The 18,291-nt window shown below is 36.7% G+C and overlaps 1 protein-coding gene across 1 annotated transcript in view; it reads right to left on the bottom strand.

The window, feature by feature from the left end:
- Positions 1-682: 682 nt before the first annotated feature.
- The window catches only part of LOC133805232 (uncharacterized), a 53,499-nt gene continuing 35,890 nt past the window's right edge, over positions 683-18,291 (bottom strand). Inside the window, exons 15-18 of the mRNA XM_062243356.1 lie at positions 1,552-1,621; positions 1,381-1,472; positions 1,154-1,258; positions 683-1,076 (exon numbers count right to left, since the gene is read on the bottom strand). Coding sequence (XP_062099340.1) covers positions 963-1,076; positions 1,154-1,258; positions 1,381-1,472; positions 1,552-1,621 — 381 coding nt within the window. The 3' untranslated portion in view covers positions 683-962. The remainder of the gene's footprint in view (positions 1,077-1,153; positions 1,259-1,380; positions 1,473-1,551; positions 1,622-18,291) is intronic.

Raw genomic sequence — 18,291 nt, 5'->3', positions numbered from 1 at the left:
GATGTTTGTTAATAAAATCCATCTTTTTCAAAAAAAAAAAAAAAAACAAAAGAATAATTCTCATATTTTGCACTTGGTATAAAAGTCATATTTTTTAAAAATCATCTTTTTTTTTCTCTCCCGGTTTAATTACATCCTCATAAAATACAAAAATTAAAAAAATTCATTTCACACTTTTTTAATTTTCATTTGGTAAAAAATTACCCTTATTATAAAGAAATTGAAAAAAAAAAATCTTTCTACATCTATACTTTATTAAAATAATAAAATAAGATTTAATACATAACACAAAATAAGAACAAATAATATCAAAAATAAAAAACTTACCTCGTACAAAAATTAATAAATTACAATATACATTTTACTTTTATGTTTGTAATAAAACCAAAAAATAATATATATATATAAAATTAACATTTACAATTTATTTTATACTCTTGTTATTTAGTTAAATTGTTGAAAGTGTGAAAGAAATATAATTGTATTATTAAATAACTAGGTTAGATATTTGTGTAAATTTATAAGAAAGATATATTTAGAAAATATTAATTAATTAAGAAGGGGCTCAAAGAAAAAAAAATATGTTAATAAAGTACTGAATATATAACTATTATTTTTTTGTCAGATATAAGTATTATTTTTTTGTCAGATACCCAATATATATAATTGGGTGCACAGAGAATGAAAAAAGATCAAAGTATAAGAAACATTTATTAAACATATCCAAAGTGAATTCAAAGCATGATAAAACCAAAACCTTTATGAAGGGCATATAATCAAAACCAGAAAGCAAGGTGTGTATAGATATTTATGTATCCATTCCACTAATGCCCCAAAGTTTCAAAAACTTCCTCAAAGCTGGGGAATTGGTTGCTCTTTTATCTTGAGTAGCAAAATTTTATGACAAATCGATGAACATACATGGACAGAGAAGCAGAAACATATACGTCTATGATATATGCTTAGTCAACGTTATCAATTTTGATCGGGGTTATCTCATCCGCAACCTTAAAGTGCCCAACTAATCGTGCAAAGAAAACCATTTGTTGTTCCAGAGTGAACTTTATGTTTTCAGCCTGTGCAAAATCTTATATTACCAATACTGCATTAAAATGAACATTGGATGATGCCATATTAAAAAAATTTGTATTACCTTTCGAAAACCATGTTGTTCCCCCTCGTACTCCACAAGAGCAACAGGCAAACCCTTTGCCTTCAATGCCTGATATATTTTCCGAGCTTGATCAGGAGGTACAACCTGAAAATCAATTAGTTCCCAAAATCATCAAATTCTAGTAAGGTTACCGTTAAAGCCTGGTTTCGTCCAATAGGTCCAAAACACTCAAACCCCAATATTATTCTGACAGAATACTTTCTTACCTTATCCTCCAATCCTTGGAATAGGATTATGGGGCAAGAAAATTTATCAACAAAGTTTATTGGTGATCTCTCAAAGTAATCCTTTTCACTTCCTGCAACCAGTTTGCCTCTATTAAAAGCCTGACTTAAACCAAGAGCAAATTAATGAATCAGTGTTATCACTTGTCTTACCAACAAGACTATCAATATAGTGAGATTCAAATTTGTGTGTCTCTGCTCTCAACAAGTTTAGATCTGCTACCTATGGTGACACAAGAATGTTAGAATTATTATATGCACTAATATAATCACAAACATAATTCCATAATCACAACCATTAATTGGGAGTGCCTACTTGTGGAAAATTAGCCTTTGGATAATTTTTATTGATAGAAAATAAGGCATTTAAATAAGCACTGTACAGGTATAACAAATATGATATTTAATACCAAATATTCTAGATTAATTACAGATATTCTAGGATAAATCAATTAGTCTAAAACTAAATAATCTAATTATAGTAACTTTCTAATAATTCAGCTTGGTTTTCTTATTGGAAAGAAACTGAGTAAATGTTTAATATACAATATTTTCTACCCTCCCTCAAGCTGGTGGATAGAGATTCCTTGCAAACTAACTCGTTGAAACTTTCTGTTGATAGCCCTTTAGTTAGTAAGTCAGCCTGTTGTTGCTTGCTAGGAATTTATACAGCACAGTTCATTTCCATCAATTTTTTCTTTAATGAAGTGTCTATCCACTTCAACATGCTTGGTTCTGTTGTGATGGACTGGGTTGTGTGCTATGTTGATTGCTGACTTGTTGTCACTATACAACTTTAAACACTTGGTCTTTTGAAGTTTTAATTCTTCAAGTATGTGTTTGATCCAAATTAATTCACATACTCCTTGAACAAGAGCTCTGAGTTCTGCTTCGACACTACTTTGGGCAACCATTGGTTGCTTCTTACTCCTCCAAGTAACTAAGTTCCCTCATACTTTAGTACAATATTCAGTTGTTGATATTCTATCTTCAACTGACCCTGCCCAATCTGCATCTGTGAAAGCCTCAACACCTTCTTCCTCATTCTTTTTTAATAGCAATCCATTTCCTGGTGTTTTCTTCAAATAGCGTAAAATTATGTACACAGCTTCCAAGTGTTCTTCGAATGGATTGTGCATGTATTGGCTAACTAAGCTCACAACAAATGCAATATCGAGCCTTGTGTGGGATAGGTAGATCAATTTTCTCACTAACCGCTGGTACATTCTTTTGTCAATTGGCTTCTCTTTTGTTAGTTTATACTTGCTTTTTGGTTCAACTGGTGTTGTCACTGGTTTACAACCACTCATTCCTGTTTCCTTGAGCAGGTCTAGGACATATTTCCTTTGAGACACAACAATTCCTTATTTTTTTCTCCCAACCTCCATTCTTAGAAAATACTTCATTGGTCCAAGATGTTTTACCTTGAACTCTTGGGCTAGCAAGCCTTTAAGTCTTTCTTGCTCTCCATAATCATCACCGATGGGTATCATGTTGTAATAGTTACCTTACCTTTTTGTGAGTGTTTGAAGAACAAGGTGTGATCCGATTGAGCTTGTTTATACCCATATTATTTTACCACCCGATTAATTATTTCAAACCATGCCCATGGAGATTGTTTTAAGTCGTAGAGAGGTTTTTCCATATGACAGACATTTTCTTTTCCACATCTTTCCTCGAAGCCTGAAGGGATTCTCATGAAAACTTCATCTTCCAAATACCCATTGAGGAAGGCTTTTTTGGTGTTAGTTGTTGTAGGGGCCAATCGAGATTTGCAGCAACTGATAGCAGAACCCTGACTATGTTTAACTTAGCAACGGGTGAAAACATCTCGTTGTAGTCCACTCCATATGTATGGGTGAATCCTTTTGCAACTAGTCTCGCTTTGTAACGGTTTATTGTTCCATCAGCCTTGTGTTTAACCGTAAATACCCACTCACATCCAACCACATGTTTATCTCTAGGTCGATTGACTATTGTCCATGTTGTGTTGGTTTCTAGTGCCCCGATTTCCTCGTAGAGTGCTTTCTTCCATTCTTTCTGTGAGAAGGCTTCAGTTATATCCTTGGGAACAACCACTTGCTCGACTTTTGCTAGGAAAGTTTTATATTTCAGAGTTAATCTATTATAGCAGACAAATCTGGACATTGGATGTAGAGTACAACTCCAGACTCCTTTTCTCTTGGAAATAGGTAACTCAAATTCGAGTTCCACCATATTAGAAGGCTCAACATTAGGAACATCATTTGGCAAGATGGGATTGAGAGAAGGATCACTTACATTAGGAACAGTCTGGGTCAGACTCATGAGATGTTGAAGCAATAGTTGGTTGTATTACCTGATGGTTATTTGGTCGCCAAGAGTAATCTAAAAGTTATTTAATTTGGAGTTGAGATCGTTGCTCAAATGTTCCTATGTCAAATAGAGAAGGAGATGAGAGATTGGTGTGAATAGTTTGATCAATTTCTGGGATAGCTTTAGGTAGTTAAGTATCCCAACTAGAAACTTCACTCACTGTCCCTCCCTAAAGTAGAATGTTGGAATAAAAAGGTTGTTCTTCATTAAATGTGACGTCTAAGGAGACATACATACGTCAAGTAGAAGGATTATAGCATTTATACCCCTTTTTGGTAGAAAAGTAGCCCAAAAAAACACACCTAAGAGCATGTGGATTAAATTTGGATCGGTTTGGACCTAGAACATGGACATAACAAGTACAACCAAATGTTTTTAAGGGGAGATTAGAAACAAGATGAGTATGTGGATATGTTTTAAGAAGGATAGAGAGTGGAGTATGAAAGTTCAACACTCGAGAGGGCATACAATTGATGAAAATACCGAGCTTTTCTTGAAGCTCATCAATGGCCGAAACCCACTTCGGGTTCATAGTTTTTTTGTTGTATTTTGGGTAAAAATGGGAGGAATGGAGATTAGAGGCTGATCGGCGATGGAGAGAGGGTGAAAACCCAGTAAACCCCAGCCAAAATGGTGGTTGGAGGCTATCGGGCCAAGAACCAGGTCGTATAGACCCGGAAACACAACCCGTACGCACCCAAACGAAGCTCAAGGATGGCAGAAAAACGACTTGTCGTTTTTGAATCTGTTAGGAAAAACGACATATCGTATTAAGGGTACAGGAGGCTGTCATACGTGGGAAGTCTGTTTTGGACCATTTTCCCACCATTTTTAATATTCTATCAATTTCATATGTTTATGCACAAGATTAATTCATGAATTTAATAATTTAATTTCATAATCGTATTTGTATTTAATCTTTTTGTGGCATAAATATAATTATTTGTTGAGAATAGTGAATTCTTACTTTCTTGTCCGTCGTAAGATTAAGCATGTCAAACTATACGGTGATGAGGAACATTTAAATATTTATTTATTTAAATTTTGTATTTTTCCTACAAAATTATATTAAGATCCCTATGAGTTATTAATTACCTTGTCGATAATAATTGCTTGGTAAGGATGCTTAATATGGTGAAGAAAATCTATTAAAATTATGAACCACAATTTGTCTATCCTCTCAATAATAAATTAATGTATTTGGTTATAATGTTTACTAGATTGTTCTTATATGTAAATGAATTCTATCTTTTGTTTATTTGAGAACTCTAGCATACATAATGATCATTTGTTGTTTTGCAATCATTAATTTGTGAGAAAAATGAGCACAAATGACATGACCCTGTTTTAACATGCATTTAATAGTTATTGCTCTTTTTTCTCATTCAGCTTTAAGCATTCCTAGAGCCTCTGCCATCTTGACACTAAATGGAACCAACCACAAGCAGTTGGTTGAATCTCTCCTGATGAATTTGACTCTCTTGAAAGTGGTTTTGGTCGTGAGAGTTGATGCACCATCTAGGCCCGCTGATGATGCTACGGAGAAGGAGAAGAAATCCTATGAGGATTGAGAACACTCTAACCGTTGTTGCTTGATGATCATGAGATATCACATGGATGAATCCATTCGTGATAGTATTCTGGAGTCCGAAAATGCAAATGATTTTCTTGCTGCCTTGGGAAGCTTTATGCAATAAGATTTCCTTTCTTTGGTTTATCACCTATGTTTTATTTTTGGATCTATTTTGATGTATTGTCTCTGTTGTGCGTTTGCTGTTGTATTTTGTGTTAGTGTTTTGGGTTATGTACTATTATTGTGCCCTCTTTTATGTTGATACATATAACCACGGTTTTCCTCATCCACAAGTGAGGCCTCTCAATAGACTTGGGAGGAGATCACTAGTGGACATGTGACCTTCGTCTCTTTTTCAAAAAGATTTTCTTGCTGCCATTAAGGAGAAGTACAAAAAATTCTCCAAGAAAAAGCAGTTGAACGTGCTCCATCACACCAGTTATGATGATTCAAGTGACATCAGGGCTCACAATGGCAAACTCATGGGTTATTATCACAAACTTAAGGCCAACAGTATGGACCTTGGTGGGGATTACGTGGTATGGTTGGTGATGGAGATCATTCCATCTCGGTTTGATGTATCAAGCTACAATGCTCAGAAAGAGCAATGGACTGTTGAGGAGATGTCTGTCATTCTTGTTAAGGAAGAGGATGATATGAGAAAGGGAAGGGCAAGAAGCATCTCCATGGTGACAAATCCAAACAATCTGTTAGGCCTCCATTGACTTATGTCTATAGTAAAAAGGGTATAAAAGGGACATGTGTTGCTGATGTAGGGGAATAAGATTTTAGACAGTTAGTTTTAGGAGAAGGGACTGTCTAGGAGGGGGTGCACAGTGAGAATTGGTAAGGGGTATATCCAAATCCAGCAAGGAGGGAATCGGGTAGGAAGAGAGTTGAGGATTGTAACCTGTTTGGGGGAGAGAACTAGGCTCTCGAATTCCTAGATATCAATACAATCAAGGCTCACCCATTCTTCTCTTTTTCATTTCCATTTTCTATTCTATTTTCTGGGCTGTTTGCAATTATCTGTGCAGGTTCATCCTATCACAATCCTCCCAAGAGAAAGTTCCCTCCCAATAACTCCAATGACCAAAAGCCTCCTAAGAAGAAAGCATTTAGTCCTAAAGAGAATAGACAATCAGGTTCATCCTCTACTGGTCATAAGAATGAGTTTTTCAAAGAGAAGTACAACTTTTGTTAAAATTTTGGACACAAGAAAGCTGATTGTCGAAAACTCAAACCTCACATAGAGAATAAAGGTAATTGTCTAATGATGGTTTGTTTAGAGTCCAATATTATTGATGTGTCCTCAAATACTTGGTGGTTAGATACTGGAGCCACAATTAATGTTACGAATTCCAAGCAAGCATTGACAAGTCGAAGAAAACCAAGTAGTTTGGAGCAGCATATGTACATGGGAGACGATACAAAAGTCCAAGCTGAATTTTTGGGGACAATTAGAATCCAGTTGAATAAAAGACACATTTTGGAGTTGCAAGATCTAAAAAAACTATGAAGAAAATAATTCTCTTATTTTGTTATGAGAAGAATAGTATATGTTACAGCATGTATATAGTTGTCAATTAGTTATCAATTAGATTAATTGTAGAGATCTTAATTGACATAGTTTCCTAAGATAGCTATACTAGTTTGTATATAAATATGTATCATTTTTTTCAATGAAAAGTAAGATAATACAATTCTTTTCACCTTAGATAACATGGTATCAGAGAAGAGAGAAGAGCCAGGTTCTGGGTTTGTGATTCGAAATTCGAAATTAGAGTTCATTACAAATTGGGGTTTGCAATTAGGGTTTAATTTTCTTTCATTTTTAGGGTTCCTATTTCGGAAACCCTATTTAGAGTGTTCTTTTGTTCTCACCACCAGCACAGAAGGACTGCCCAGCCGCCGACCAACCAGACCCCGCCATCCGAGATCCAGAAACGCCGCGAGTGGAGCCCACGCGCCGCCGTAGCCTGCTGCCCAGTCCCCCACGTGCCAGCGCGTGCGCCGTTCAGCCGCCGTGCTTTCGACTCTGATTGGGCCCCACGTCCTTCTCGGCACTTTTCTGCCCAGTTTGTGTTCTTCTCCGGTCATTTTCATATCTGTTTTTGTTCAGATCTTGTGTTTAGAAATTTCCTTTTCTTGGTTTTGTTTACTTGTTTTCTCCATATTTGCTTTGAGGTTATGGCTAAGACAATTCGTGGTGTCTGATGTGGTTCCTGTGATGTCTAAAATCACGGACCATAAACTGAATGGTTCAAATTATTTGGACAGGAGTAAGACTATTCGGCTTTATTTACGAAGTATCAACAAAGATGACCATTTGACTGATGATCCTCCTAAGGACAAAGGTGATTTGAGATAGGCATGGCTCAGGGAGGATGCTCGCTTATTCCTTCAGATTCGAAATTCCATTGATGGTGAGGTAATTAGCTTGATCAATCATTGTGAGTTTGTTAAAGAACTAATGGATTATTTAGAATTTTTGTATTCTGAAAAAGGGAATCTCTCCCGCATGTATGAAGTTTGCAAAGCCTTTTACCGTGTGGACAAACAAGACCAGTCCCTCATAAACTATTTTATGACGTTCAAGAAGACGTATGAGGAGCTTAATATGTTGCTGCCTTTTAGTCCTGATGTGAAGGTTCAACAAAGCCAACAGGAGAAGATGGCTATTATGAGTTTTTTGGCTAGCCTTTCGTCTGATTTTGAGTCTGCTAAGTCACAAATCCTCTCCGGTTCTGAAATCTCCTCTCTCCAAGATGTCTTTAGTCGCCTTTTAAGCACAGAAAGTCCTCCACATGTTCCAGTTAGTGGTGCTTTAGTCAGTCGGAATAATACTTGTGCTCCTGGGAGATCAAATAATCATACTGGCAACAAGGGAGGTGGCTCGCACAGATTTGAAACTTGAACGTCGAACTCTGGAACCATTATGTGCAACTACTGTAAAAAGACAGGCCATACGAAGTTTGAGTGTCGAAAGCTTCAACACAAAAATCAGCAAAAACACTTAGCCAACGTTGCCTCTACTGATGATACCTTTGAAAAATCAATTCTTATTTCTGCCGATGAATTTGCCAAGTTCTCACAGTATCAGGAATCACTCAAGCCTTCATCTTCTTTTGTCACTGCTATTGCTGATTCAGATAAATCCAATGCATGTCTTTTTTCCTCATCCTCCAAATGGATCATTGATTCTGGTGCCACATATCATATGACAGGTAATTCTAATCTTTTTTCCACTTTTCAATCACATGTTTCCACTCATACCGTTACATTAGCTGACGGGTCGTCATCTTGTGTTCGTGGATCTGGCACTATCAATCCTACCCCTTTGCTTTCTTTGTCCTCTGTCTTACATTTATCTAATTTATCCTTTAATTTGCTTTCTGTCAGTCAACTCACTCGTAATCTTAACTGTTGCATCTCATTTTTTCCCGATTATTGTTTATTTCAGGATCTTATGACAAAAAATATTATTGGTAAAGGACACGAGTCTGGAGTCCTCTATGTTCTTGACCCACTGCCAACAACTTCTATTGCTTGCTCTAGTGTCACTTCCGCTTTCGAGGCTCATTGTCGATTGGGTCACCCATCTCTTCCTTTGCTCAAGAAGCTTTGTCCTCAGTATAGTAAGGTGCCTTCGTTAGATTGTGAGTCGTGTCAATTTGCCAAACACCATCGCCTTAGTTCGAGTCCTAGAATTAATAAACGTGCTAGTGTCCTTTTTGAATTAGTTCATTCTAATGTTTGGGGTCCTTCACCTATTTTGTCTAAACCTGGATTCAAATATTTTGTTACTTTTGTGGATGATTATTCTCGTGTAACTGAGTTATTCTTAATGAAAAATTGTTCTGGGTTGTTTTCTATATTTTGTGCATTTTATGCTGAGATCAAAACTCAATTCAATGTTTCTATTCGTACTTTGCGAAGTAATAATGCCAAAGAATATACATCACATTTATTTCACTCATATATGGTTCAGAATGGTATGCTTCATGAAACTTCTTGTGTTGATACTGCATCTCAAAATGGCGTCGCAGAATGTAAAAATAAACATCTTCTTGAAACTGCACGAGCCCTCTTATTTCAAATGAATGTTCCTAAACTCTTTTTGGCCAATGCCATTTCTACAGTATGTTTTCTCATTAATCGCATGCCATCTTCTGTTCTTAATGGTGAGATTCCTTATAAGGTCCTTTTTCCCAATAAGTCATTGTTTCCAATTAATCTTAAGATATTTGGTAGTACTTGTTTCGTTCGAGATGTTCGTCCGCAAGTCACTAAATTAGATCCAAAGTCATTAAAATGTGTATTCCTTGGTTATTCTCGTCTTCAGAAAGGGTATAGGTGTTATTGTCCCAGTCTTAACAAATATCTCGTCTCAATTGATGTTACCTTCATGGAAGACACACCTTACTTTCCATCCACACCTATTTCTACTAGTCAGGGGGAGGATGATGATTTGTTGGTATACTCTATCACATCTTTTGATCCCGTCTCAGCCACAAACACAGCTCCAATCAGGCCTCCTATTACGCATGTCTACTCTAGGCGTCCACCTCCTGATTCATGTCCTGCACATGCTCCTTCGTCATCATATCCGGTCCAAAATGATCTTCCTATTGCCTTGCGCAAAGGTAAACGTCAGTGCACTTACCCTATTTCTTCTTTTGTTTCTTATAATCACTTGTCATTTTTATCTTGTTCTTTTATTGCTTCCCTTGATTCTATCCCTATTCCTAAAACGGTTCGTGAAGCCATATCTCATCCTGGTTGGCATAATGCTGATAGAGGAGATGAATGCTTTAGATGACAATGATACTTGGAATTTGGTCGATTTACCTTCAGGGAAACGGACTATTGGATGCAAATAGGTATTTGCCGTTAAGGTTAATCCAGATGGGTCAGTTGCTCGATTGAAAGCTCATCTTGTCGCTAAGGGCTATGCTCAAACTTATGGAGTGGATTATTCTGACACTTTTTCCCCGGTTGCAAAATTGACATTTGTTCGATTGTTCATTTCAATGGCAGCAACTCATCACTGGCCTTTGCATCAATTTGATATAAAGAATGCGTTTCTTCATAGTGATCTTCAGGAGGAGGTGTATATGGAGCAACCTCCTGATTTTGTTGCTCAGGGGGAGTATGGCCGAGTTTGTCGTCTTTGAAAGTCTTTGTATGGTTTGAAACAGAGTCCCCGGGCTTGGTTTGGTAAATTTAGTCAGGCTGTTGAAAATTTTGGCATGATGAAAAGTAAGTTAGATCATTCTGTGTTCCACAAACAATCAGAATTTGGTATCATTTTGTTAGTTGTGTATGTGGATGATATTGTGATTACTGGAAGTGATACTGTGGGAATCTTATCTCTCAAGTCTTTTCTTCACACACAGTTTCATACAAAGGACATGGGGATGCTAAAGTATTTCTTGGGTGTTGAAGTCACAAGGAGTAAGAAATGTATTTTTCTATCTCAGAGAAAGTATGTTCTTGACTTGTTAACTGAGACAGGAAAATTGGGAGCAAAGCCTTGTAGTGCTCCAATGACGCCGAACATGCACCTTACAAAAGATGGAGACTATTCGAGGATTCTGAGAGATATAGAAGGTTGGTTGGAAAACTGAATTACCTTACTGTGACTCGTCCAGATATTGCATATTCAGTCAATGTTGTCAGTCAGTTTATGACATCCCCAACAATTCATCATTGGGCAGCATTAGAGCAAATTTTGTGTTATTTGAAGGGAGCACCAGAACGAGGTATCTTATATGCAAATCATGATCACTCTCATATTGAATGTTTTTCAAATGCAGATTGGGCAGGTTCCAAAATGGATAGAAGATCCACTTCAGGTTATTGTGTTTTCGTTGGCGGAAATTTGGTTTCTTGGAAGAGTAAGAAGCAGAATGTTGTGTCAAGATCCAGTGCAGAATCAGAATATAAAGTTATGGCCCAATCTGTGTGCGAGATAATATGGATTTATCAACTCTCGACTGAAGTAGGTCTTAAAACTTCAGTACCCGCAAAATTATGGTGTGATAATCAAGCTGCCCTTCATATTGCATCCAATTCTGTATTCCACGAGCGAACTAAGCATATTGAAATTGATTGTCATTTTGTCCGTGAGAAAATTCAGCAAGGTTTGATTTCTACTGGATATGTGAAGACAGGAGAACAATTAGGGGATCTCTTCACAAAAGCGTTGAATGGGGTTGGGGTTGATTATCTTTGTAACAAGCTAGGCGTGATTAATATTTATGCTCCAGCTTGAGGGGGAGTGTTACAACATGTATATAGTTGTCAATTAGTTATCAATTAGATTAATTGTAGAGATCCTAATTGACATAGTTTCCTAAGATAGCTATATTAGTTTGTATATAAATATGTATCATTTTTTTTAATGAAAAGTAAGAGAATACAATTCTTTTCACCTTAGATAACAGTATACATTTGTAGGGTTGTACAGAATAAATGAAATAAATACCAAATCAACTAAATCATATAAAGAAGGAAAGTATATAAAATTATACGTATACTACAGCTATAATCAAATCATTTTGTTTTGATTTTATTCTAATTTTGATTTCCTTAACATTTCTGTCTATACTCCCACTCAAGTTTGACTATAGATATTAATGAGTCCAAGCTTGTCTAATAAGAAATTAAACACTTGCTCTATTAATCCCTTTGTAAGTTTGTCAAGAAATTGTTGATTAGTAGTAGTAGGCACATACTTGATACAGATAATTCCTCCATCGATTTTTTCTTTAATGAAGTGACGATCCACATCTACATGCTTTGTTCTATCGTGGTGAACGAGATTATAAGCAATACTGACGGTGGATTTATTGTCACAAAATAGTTGAATGAAATCTTCATACTTTATCTTCAAGTAGTCTTTTTATCCAAATGGTTTCACACACTCCATGAGCCATAGCCCTGTACTTTGCTTCTTACAACAACAAACTGCTTTATACTTTGCCAAGTTACCAAGTTACCCCATAGGAGAGTACAATAACCAGAGGTGGACTTTCTATCATCGATTGAACCAGCTCAATCGGCATCTGTGAACACTTCTACCTTTCGTTCACTCATATTTTTTTAAAGTCATTTCCTTGGTGTTTGCTTCAAGTATCTCAAAATTCTATAGACAACATTCCTTGACAAGGACTATGCATATACTGACTTACAAGACTTACTGCGAAGGCAATGTCTGGTCGAGTGTGTGAAAGATAGATAAGCTTGCCAACCAGCTGCTGGTATCTTCCTTTGTCAATTGGATCTCCTTCAACATTTTTGTTTTGTTCCCAAGTTCAATAAGTGTTTTACTAGGCTTGCTTCCTAGCATTCCTGTTTCTTTCAAGATGTCGAGAGTGTATTTTCTCTAAGACATGAAAGTACCCTTTTTGCTCCTTGCAAACTCCATACCCAGAAAATACTTTAATGCACCAAGGTCCTTAACCTCAAATTCCCTTGCCATCGTTTTCTTGATCAGAATCATCTCTTCGATATCACCAATAACAATAATATCATCGACATAAAAGATGGTCACTTTTCCTTTCTCAGAGTGCATAATAGAGTATGATCAGTTTGTCCTTGTATGTACCCAAGATTCTTGACCACCTTTGAAAAACAATCAAACCAAGCTCGAGGAGAATGCTTTAAGCCATAGAGTGACTTGTTGAGCCTGCAAACACTATTCTTATTGAGAGTTTCTTCAAAACCTAGGGGTTGACTCATGTAGACCTCCTCTTCAAGATCACCATTTAAAAATGTATTTTTTACATCAAGCTAATGTAATTCCCAATCTAAGTTTGCTGCTAGTGAGAGTAAAACTCTAAAGGTGTTGAGCTTGGCATCTGGAGCAATGGTTTCAATGTAGTCAATTTCATTGGTTTGTGTAAATCCCTTGGCCACCAAACGTATTTTTATCGCTCGATAGAGCCATTGGATTTATACTTGATAGTGAACACCCATTTGCACCCTACAATGCTTTTATCGTGTGGCAGTTCCACTAGGCTCGAAGTGCTATTTTGTTTAATGTTATTTTGTTTAACAAATTTCATCTCTTCAAGAACAGTTGTTTTCCATTCGGGAACATCAAGAGCTTTTTCAATATTCCTGGGATTAAGAACACTTGACAAACTGGAAGTGAAAGCTTTGAATGAAGATGACAAATTAGAATAAGAAATAAACTTGGAGATAGGATGTTGGGTACAAGACCTAGACCATTTTCTCAATGCAATAGGGACATCTAGATCAAATTCAGAATTTGAATGGTGGTTACCTGACACATTTAATGATGGAGGTTCTATCACCAGATCGGGCTCTAGATTGTGGTGAGGATTCATGACTTGGTTATTTCTTTGAAAGGCATTTCTTTTAGTGTAGACACGTAGGAAGACTTTTCCTTGTTTCTATGACTAGTTAATATTTGTTGTCTAGAGTAAGATCAGAAGGAACTGGAGTAGAAATATGAACGACAGAATCATAGGGAAGAGTAGAAACAAGGACAACTGAAATATTAGGACAAGGCAGAGGAGTTGGAGTAGAAACATGGACAATTAAAATATTAGGACAAGACGGAGGAGTTGGAGTAGGTTGATTCAATGGTAACTCTAACTCTAGGGTGTCCCACAACCACCGAGAATGATGCTCCCCCTGAAGCAAGGGGGGCGAATAATATGGAGTATCTTCAAAAAAAAACTAACACCGCATGAGACATGTTGGAGTAGATGACTAGCACGGGTGCAACAGAGAATTTAGCAGATGGAGCCCAAAAACTACCAGAAATCGACAAGAAGTTGCTGGTCAGAAAAGGAGAAAAAAAATTGTGAACAGTACCGCGCGTGAACAATACCATCGTGAACAATTTTTTTTTTTTCTGAGAAAAGGGCAGAAAGAAGATTGAAAAAAAAATCCAATGCTGAACTACTCTAGCATTGATACCATCTAAAAAAACTATGAAGAATATAATTCCCTTATTTTATTGTGAAAAGAATAGTATATATTTATATGGCTGTATAGAATAATTGAAATAAATACCAAATCAACAAAATCATAAAAACAAGGAAAGTACATAAAATTATACGTAAACTATAGCTGATTTGATTTTATTCTAATTTTGATTTCCTTAACATATCTGTCTACACAGGACGTTGCTTACATACCCTCTATTCGAATGAATTTGATTTTAGTATCTATTTTGGGTAGACTAGGTTATAGTCTTCATTTTGGAACTAGAAAACTTACTTTGTATCGTGAATCTCTTTTGGTTGGAAATGGAACTTTATATGGAAATTTATATAAACTTGTTTTGCATAATGTTGCTCATTTTGCTTCTGATTCTTGTCTTAATACTATTCATTCTAAATGTGCAAGATTAGATTTGAAATCTTCTATGTTGTGGCACAAACGTTTAGGTCATATCAGTAAAGACAGAATGGAGAGGTTGGTCAAAGATGGGGTACTTCAAGATCTAGATTTTTTCAGATTTCACTGTCAGTGTTGATTGCATTAAATGAAAGTTAACTGCTAACGTTAGGAAGAATAAAACAGATAAGTGCACTTGATTGTTGGAATTGATTCACACTGATATTTGTGGACCATTTATTCTACGTGCTATGTGGGTGGTTATAAATAATTCATCATCTTTATTGATGATTGTTCCCACTATGGCCATGTAGAGCTCATTCGTGAAAAGTCTAAATATTTGGATGCATTTAAGATTTTTAAGACGAATGTTGAGCTTCAAAAGGGAAAGAAGATCAAGGCAATTAATTCTGACAGAGGTGGAGAGTATTATGGGCATTATGATGAAAATGGAAGGAACCCCGAGCATTTTGCTAGATACTTACAGGAATGTAGCATTGATGCAAGATATACAATACCAAGAACACCCCAACAGAATGAAATCGCTGAAAGGAGAAATCGCACTCTTCTTGACATGGTGCGATGTATGTTGATTCATTCTAGTTTGCCAGAACTTTAATAGGATGAGGCATTAAAGACTACAGCTTATATCTTGAATCAAGTACCCAACAAGTCTGTCTCAAAGACGCCTTATGAGCTATGGTCAAGTAAGAAACCAAGCTTGCGTCATTTTCATGTTTGGGGTGCAAAGCAAAAGGGAGGCCCTACAATCCACAATCTAAGAAACTTGATCCAAAAATCATTAGTGGCTATTTTGTAGGCTACACCATTGGATCAAAGGGTTCTAGATTTTATGGCCCATCTCACACCACCAGATTTATAAAATCAAAGAGTTATTTATTTTGAAGATGAATTTGGTTCAAGTCAGGGGTCAAGAGAAATTGTTTTTAGGGAAGAACGCATTTTAATCCATATACCAGTTGCTTCCGCTCCTACTGATGACCTCGTGATTGAACAGATTCTAGTAGAAACTCATGATGAACCTTAGAATCAAGCACAAGATGAAAATCCTGATGTTGTGGATGATGAAGTTGTGGTGAGGAGATCACAGAGAGCCCACAAACCTGTTATTCTTGATGACTATCTTGTCTATTTACAAGAACATGAGTTTGATATGGGACACTTCTGAGCCAGTCACTTATTGAGAAGCCATGAATAGTCCTCAATCTGTGATGTGGATGGATGCAATGAAAGATGAGTTGAGTTCTATGTCACAAAATGAAGTTTGGGAGCTAGTTGAACTACCCAAAGGCTGGAGACCCATTGGATGCAAATGGGTGTATAAGATCAAACGTAACTCGAATGGCCAAGTGGAAAGGTATAAGGCTAGACTTGTGGCCAAAGACTATAGCTAGAGAGAATGTATTAATTTCAAAAAAACCTTCTCGCCTATTTCTACCAAAGATTCGTTGCAAATCATTATTGCTATAATGGCTCATTTTGATATAGAACTCAATCAAATGGATGTGAGGACTGCCTTCTTGAATGAAGATCTGTTTGAAGATGTTTACATAACTCAACTTGTTGGTTTTGAGATGTCTGGCAAAGAACACATGATTTGTAAGCTCAAGAAGTCTATCTATGCGCTTAAACAAGCATCAAGGCAGTGGTATCTCAAGTTTGATATGATTGTCACCGCAAATGGCTTCAAGAAGAATGTAGTAGATCAATGTAGTAGATCAATGGGAGCAGCTTTATTTTTCAGGTATTGTATATTGATGACATCCTGCTTGCATCTAATAACTCTGACCTATTGTCTAAGTAAGACAAAACAATTGTTGTTCAGAAACTTTGATATGAAGGATCTTGGCGAGGCTCCCTATGTGCTTGGGATTCGGATTCTTCGGGATAAGGCTAATGGCATTCTTCCTTTGTCTCAGAAGACTTGTACTGATCGAATCTTGAAAAGATTCAATATGCATTCTTGTTCTCCTAGGAAGTCAGCGATAGTGAAGGGTGACAAGTTCTCAAAAACTCAATGTCCACAAAATGATAAAGAGAGATGAAATGAAAATTGTTCCTTATGCATCACTTATGTTCAGCCTGATGTATGCTCAAGTATGCACACGCCGTAATATTGTTTTTGCTGTTGGCGTGTTGGGTAGATACTTTAGTGATCCTGGACTGTCACTGGAAAGGCACCGATAGTGAAGGGTGACAAGTTCTCAAAAACTCAATGTCCAATGATAAAGAGAGATGAAATGAAAATTGTTCGTTATGCATCACTTGTAGGCAGCATGATGTATGCTCAAGTATGCACACGCCGTAATATTGCTTTTGCTGTCAACGTGTTGGGTAGATACTTGAGTGATCCTAGACTGTCACCGGAAAGCGGCTAAGAAAGTCACGAGGTATCTTCAAGGCACTAAGGATCATATGCTGACTTACCAACGAGCTGACACTCTTGATATAGTAGGTTCAGTAACGCCAATTATGCAGAATGATAAAAAGTCCACTTCAGGCTATATGATGGGTGGAGGAGTTGTTTTGTGGAAAAGTGTCAAGCAGACACTCAGCTTCCTCTACAATGGAAACAGTATATGTAACACCCCAAATTCCCTAATATGACTTAGCGTCTGGATTAGGGAGCCGGGAGGCAATAATTGAATTAATAGAGTGCTTATATGTTATAAGCATGTTATTGTGTGAATTATGAGAATTGTATTATGGTATGATTATGCTTGCAAGTTTAGGTGTATTAAATTATGCATGTGAGCCCGTTTCTTATTAGAATGACATTTTCGTAATTTTGACCCAAAGAGGGTATAATTGTAAATGTGTGTTATATGATTGCGACCACATTATTATGTAGATATATTTAAGTTACTCGGCACGAGACAATCCTAGAGAGCTGGTTAGCGGAAAAGTCACAACGGGATAAAATACCCGGCTCAGGGTGAGCTTAGGGGTATTTTGGTAATTTAGTAAATTACCGGGAATTATAGAGTAACAGGAATTAATCGATTGATATCTTGGTCGATAGATTATTTGGAATTATATGAGATAAATTGAGATTAGCAGGAATTATGCCAAATGACTAACAGGCAGAGTATCTGTGGACACATGAGGATACAAAGTATGCAAAATAGAATATGGTGTTTTGAACTGAAAGGGTCGACTGGGAAGACGATTAATGAGATAAGTAGCAGTGAGGACAGCATCGCCCCAAAGGTATTTTGGAACATGCGTAGTGAACATAAGAGCACGGGCTACTTTTAAGAGGTGACGATTTTTCCGTTCAGCAACCACGTTCTTCTGGGGAGTGTTTACACACGAACTTTGATGAACAATCCCTTTTTGGAGAAGGTAGGGACCGAGAGTGGTATTAAAATATTCAGTACCATTGTCAGTAAGAAGAACTCTGATAGAGGCTTGAAATTGGGTTAGGATCATATGATGAAAGTTTTGAAAAACTTGACATGTTTCCGACTTATGTTTAAGCAGATAAACCCAAGTGATACGGGCGTGATCATCAATAAACGTAATAAACCAACGCTTACCATGAGAAGTAGTGACCTTGGAGGGCC

This window comes from Humulus lupulus, chromosome X, assembly GCF_963169125.1.
Source record: "Humulus lupulus chromosome X, drHumLupu1.1, whole genome shotgun sequence".
Lineage (NCBI taxonomy): Eukaryota > Viridiplantae > Streptophyta > Magnoliopsida > Rosales > Cannabaceae > Humulus > Humulus lupulus.
The sequence above is the reverse complement of the archived record's forward strand: the minus strand, read 5'-3'. Positions and strand labels throughout refer to the sequence as shown.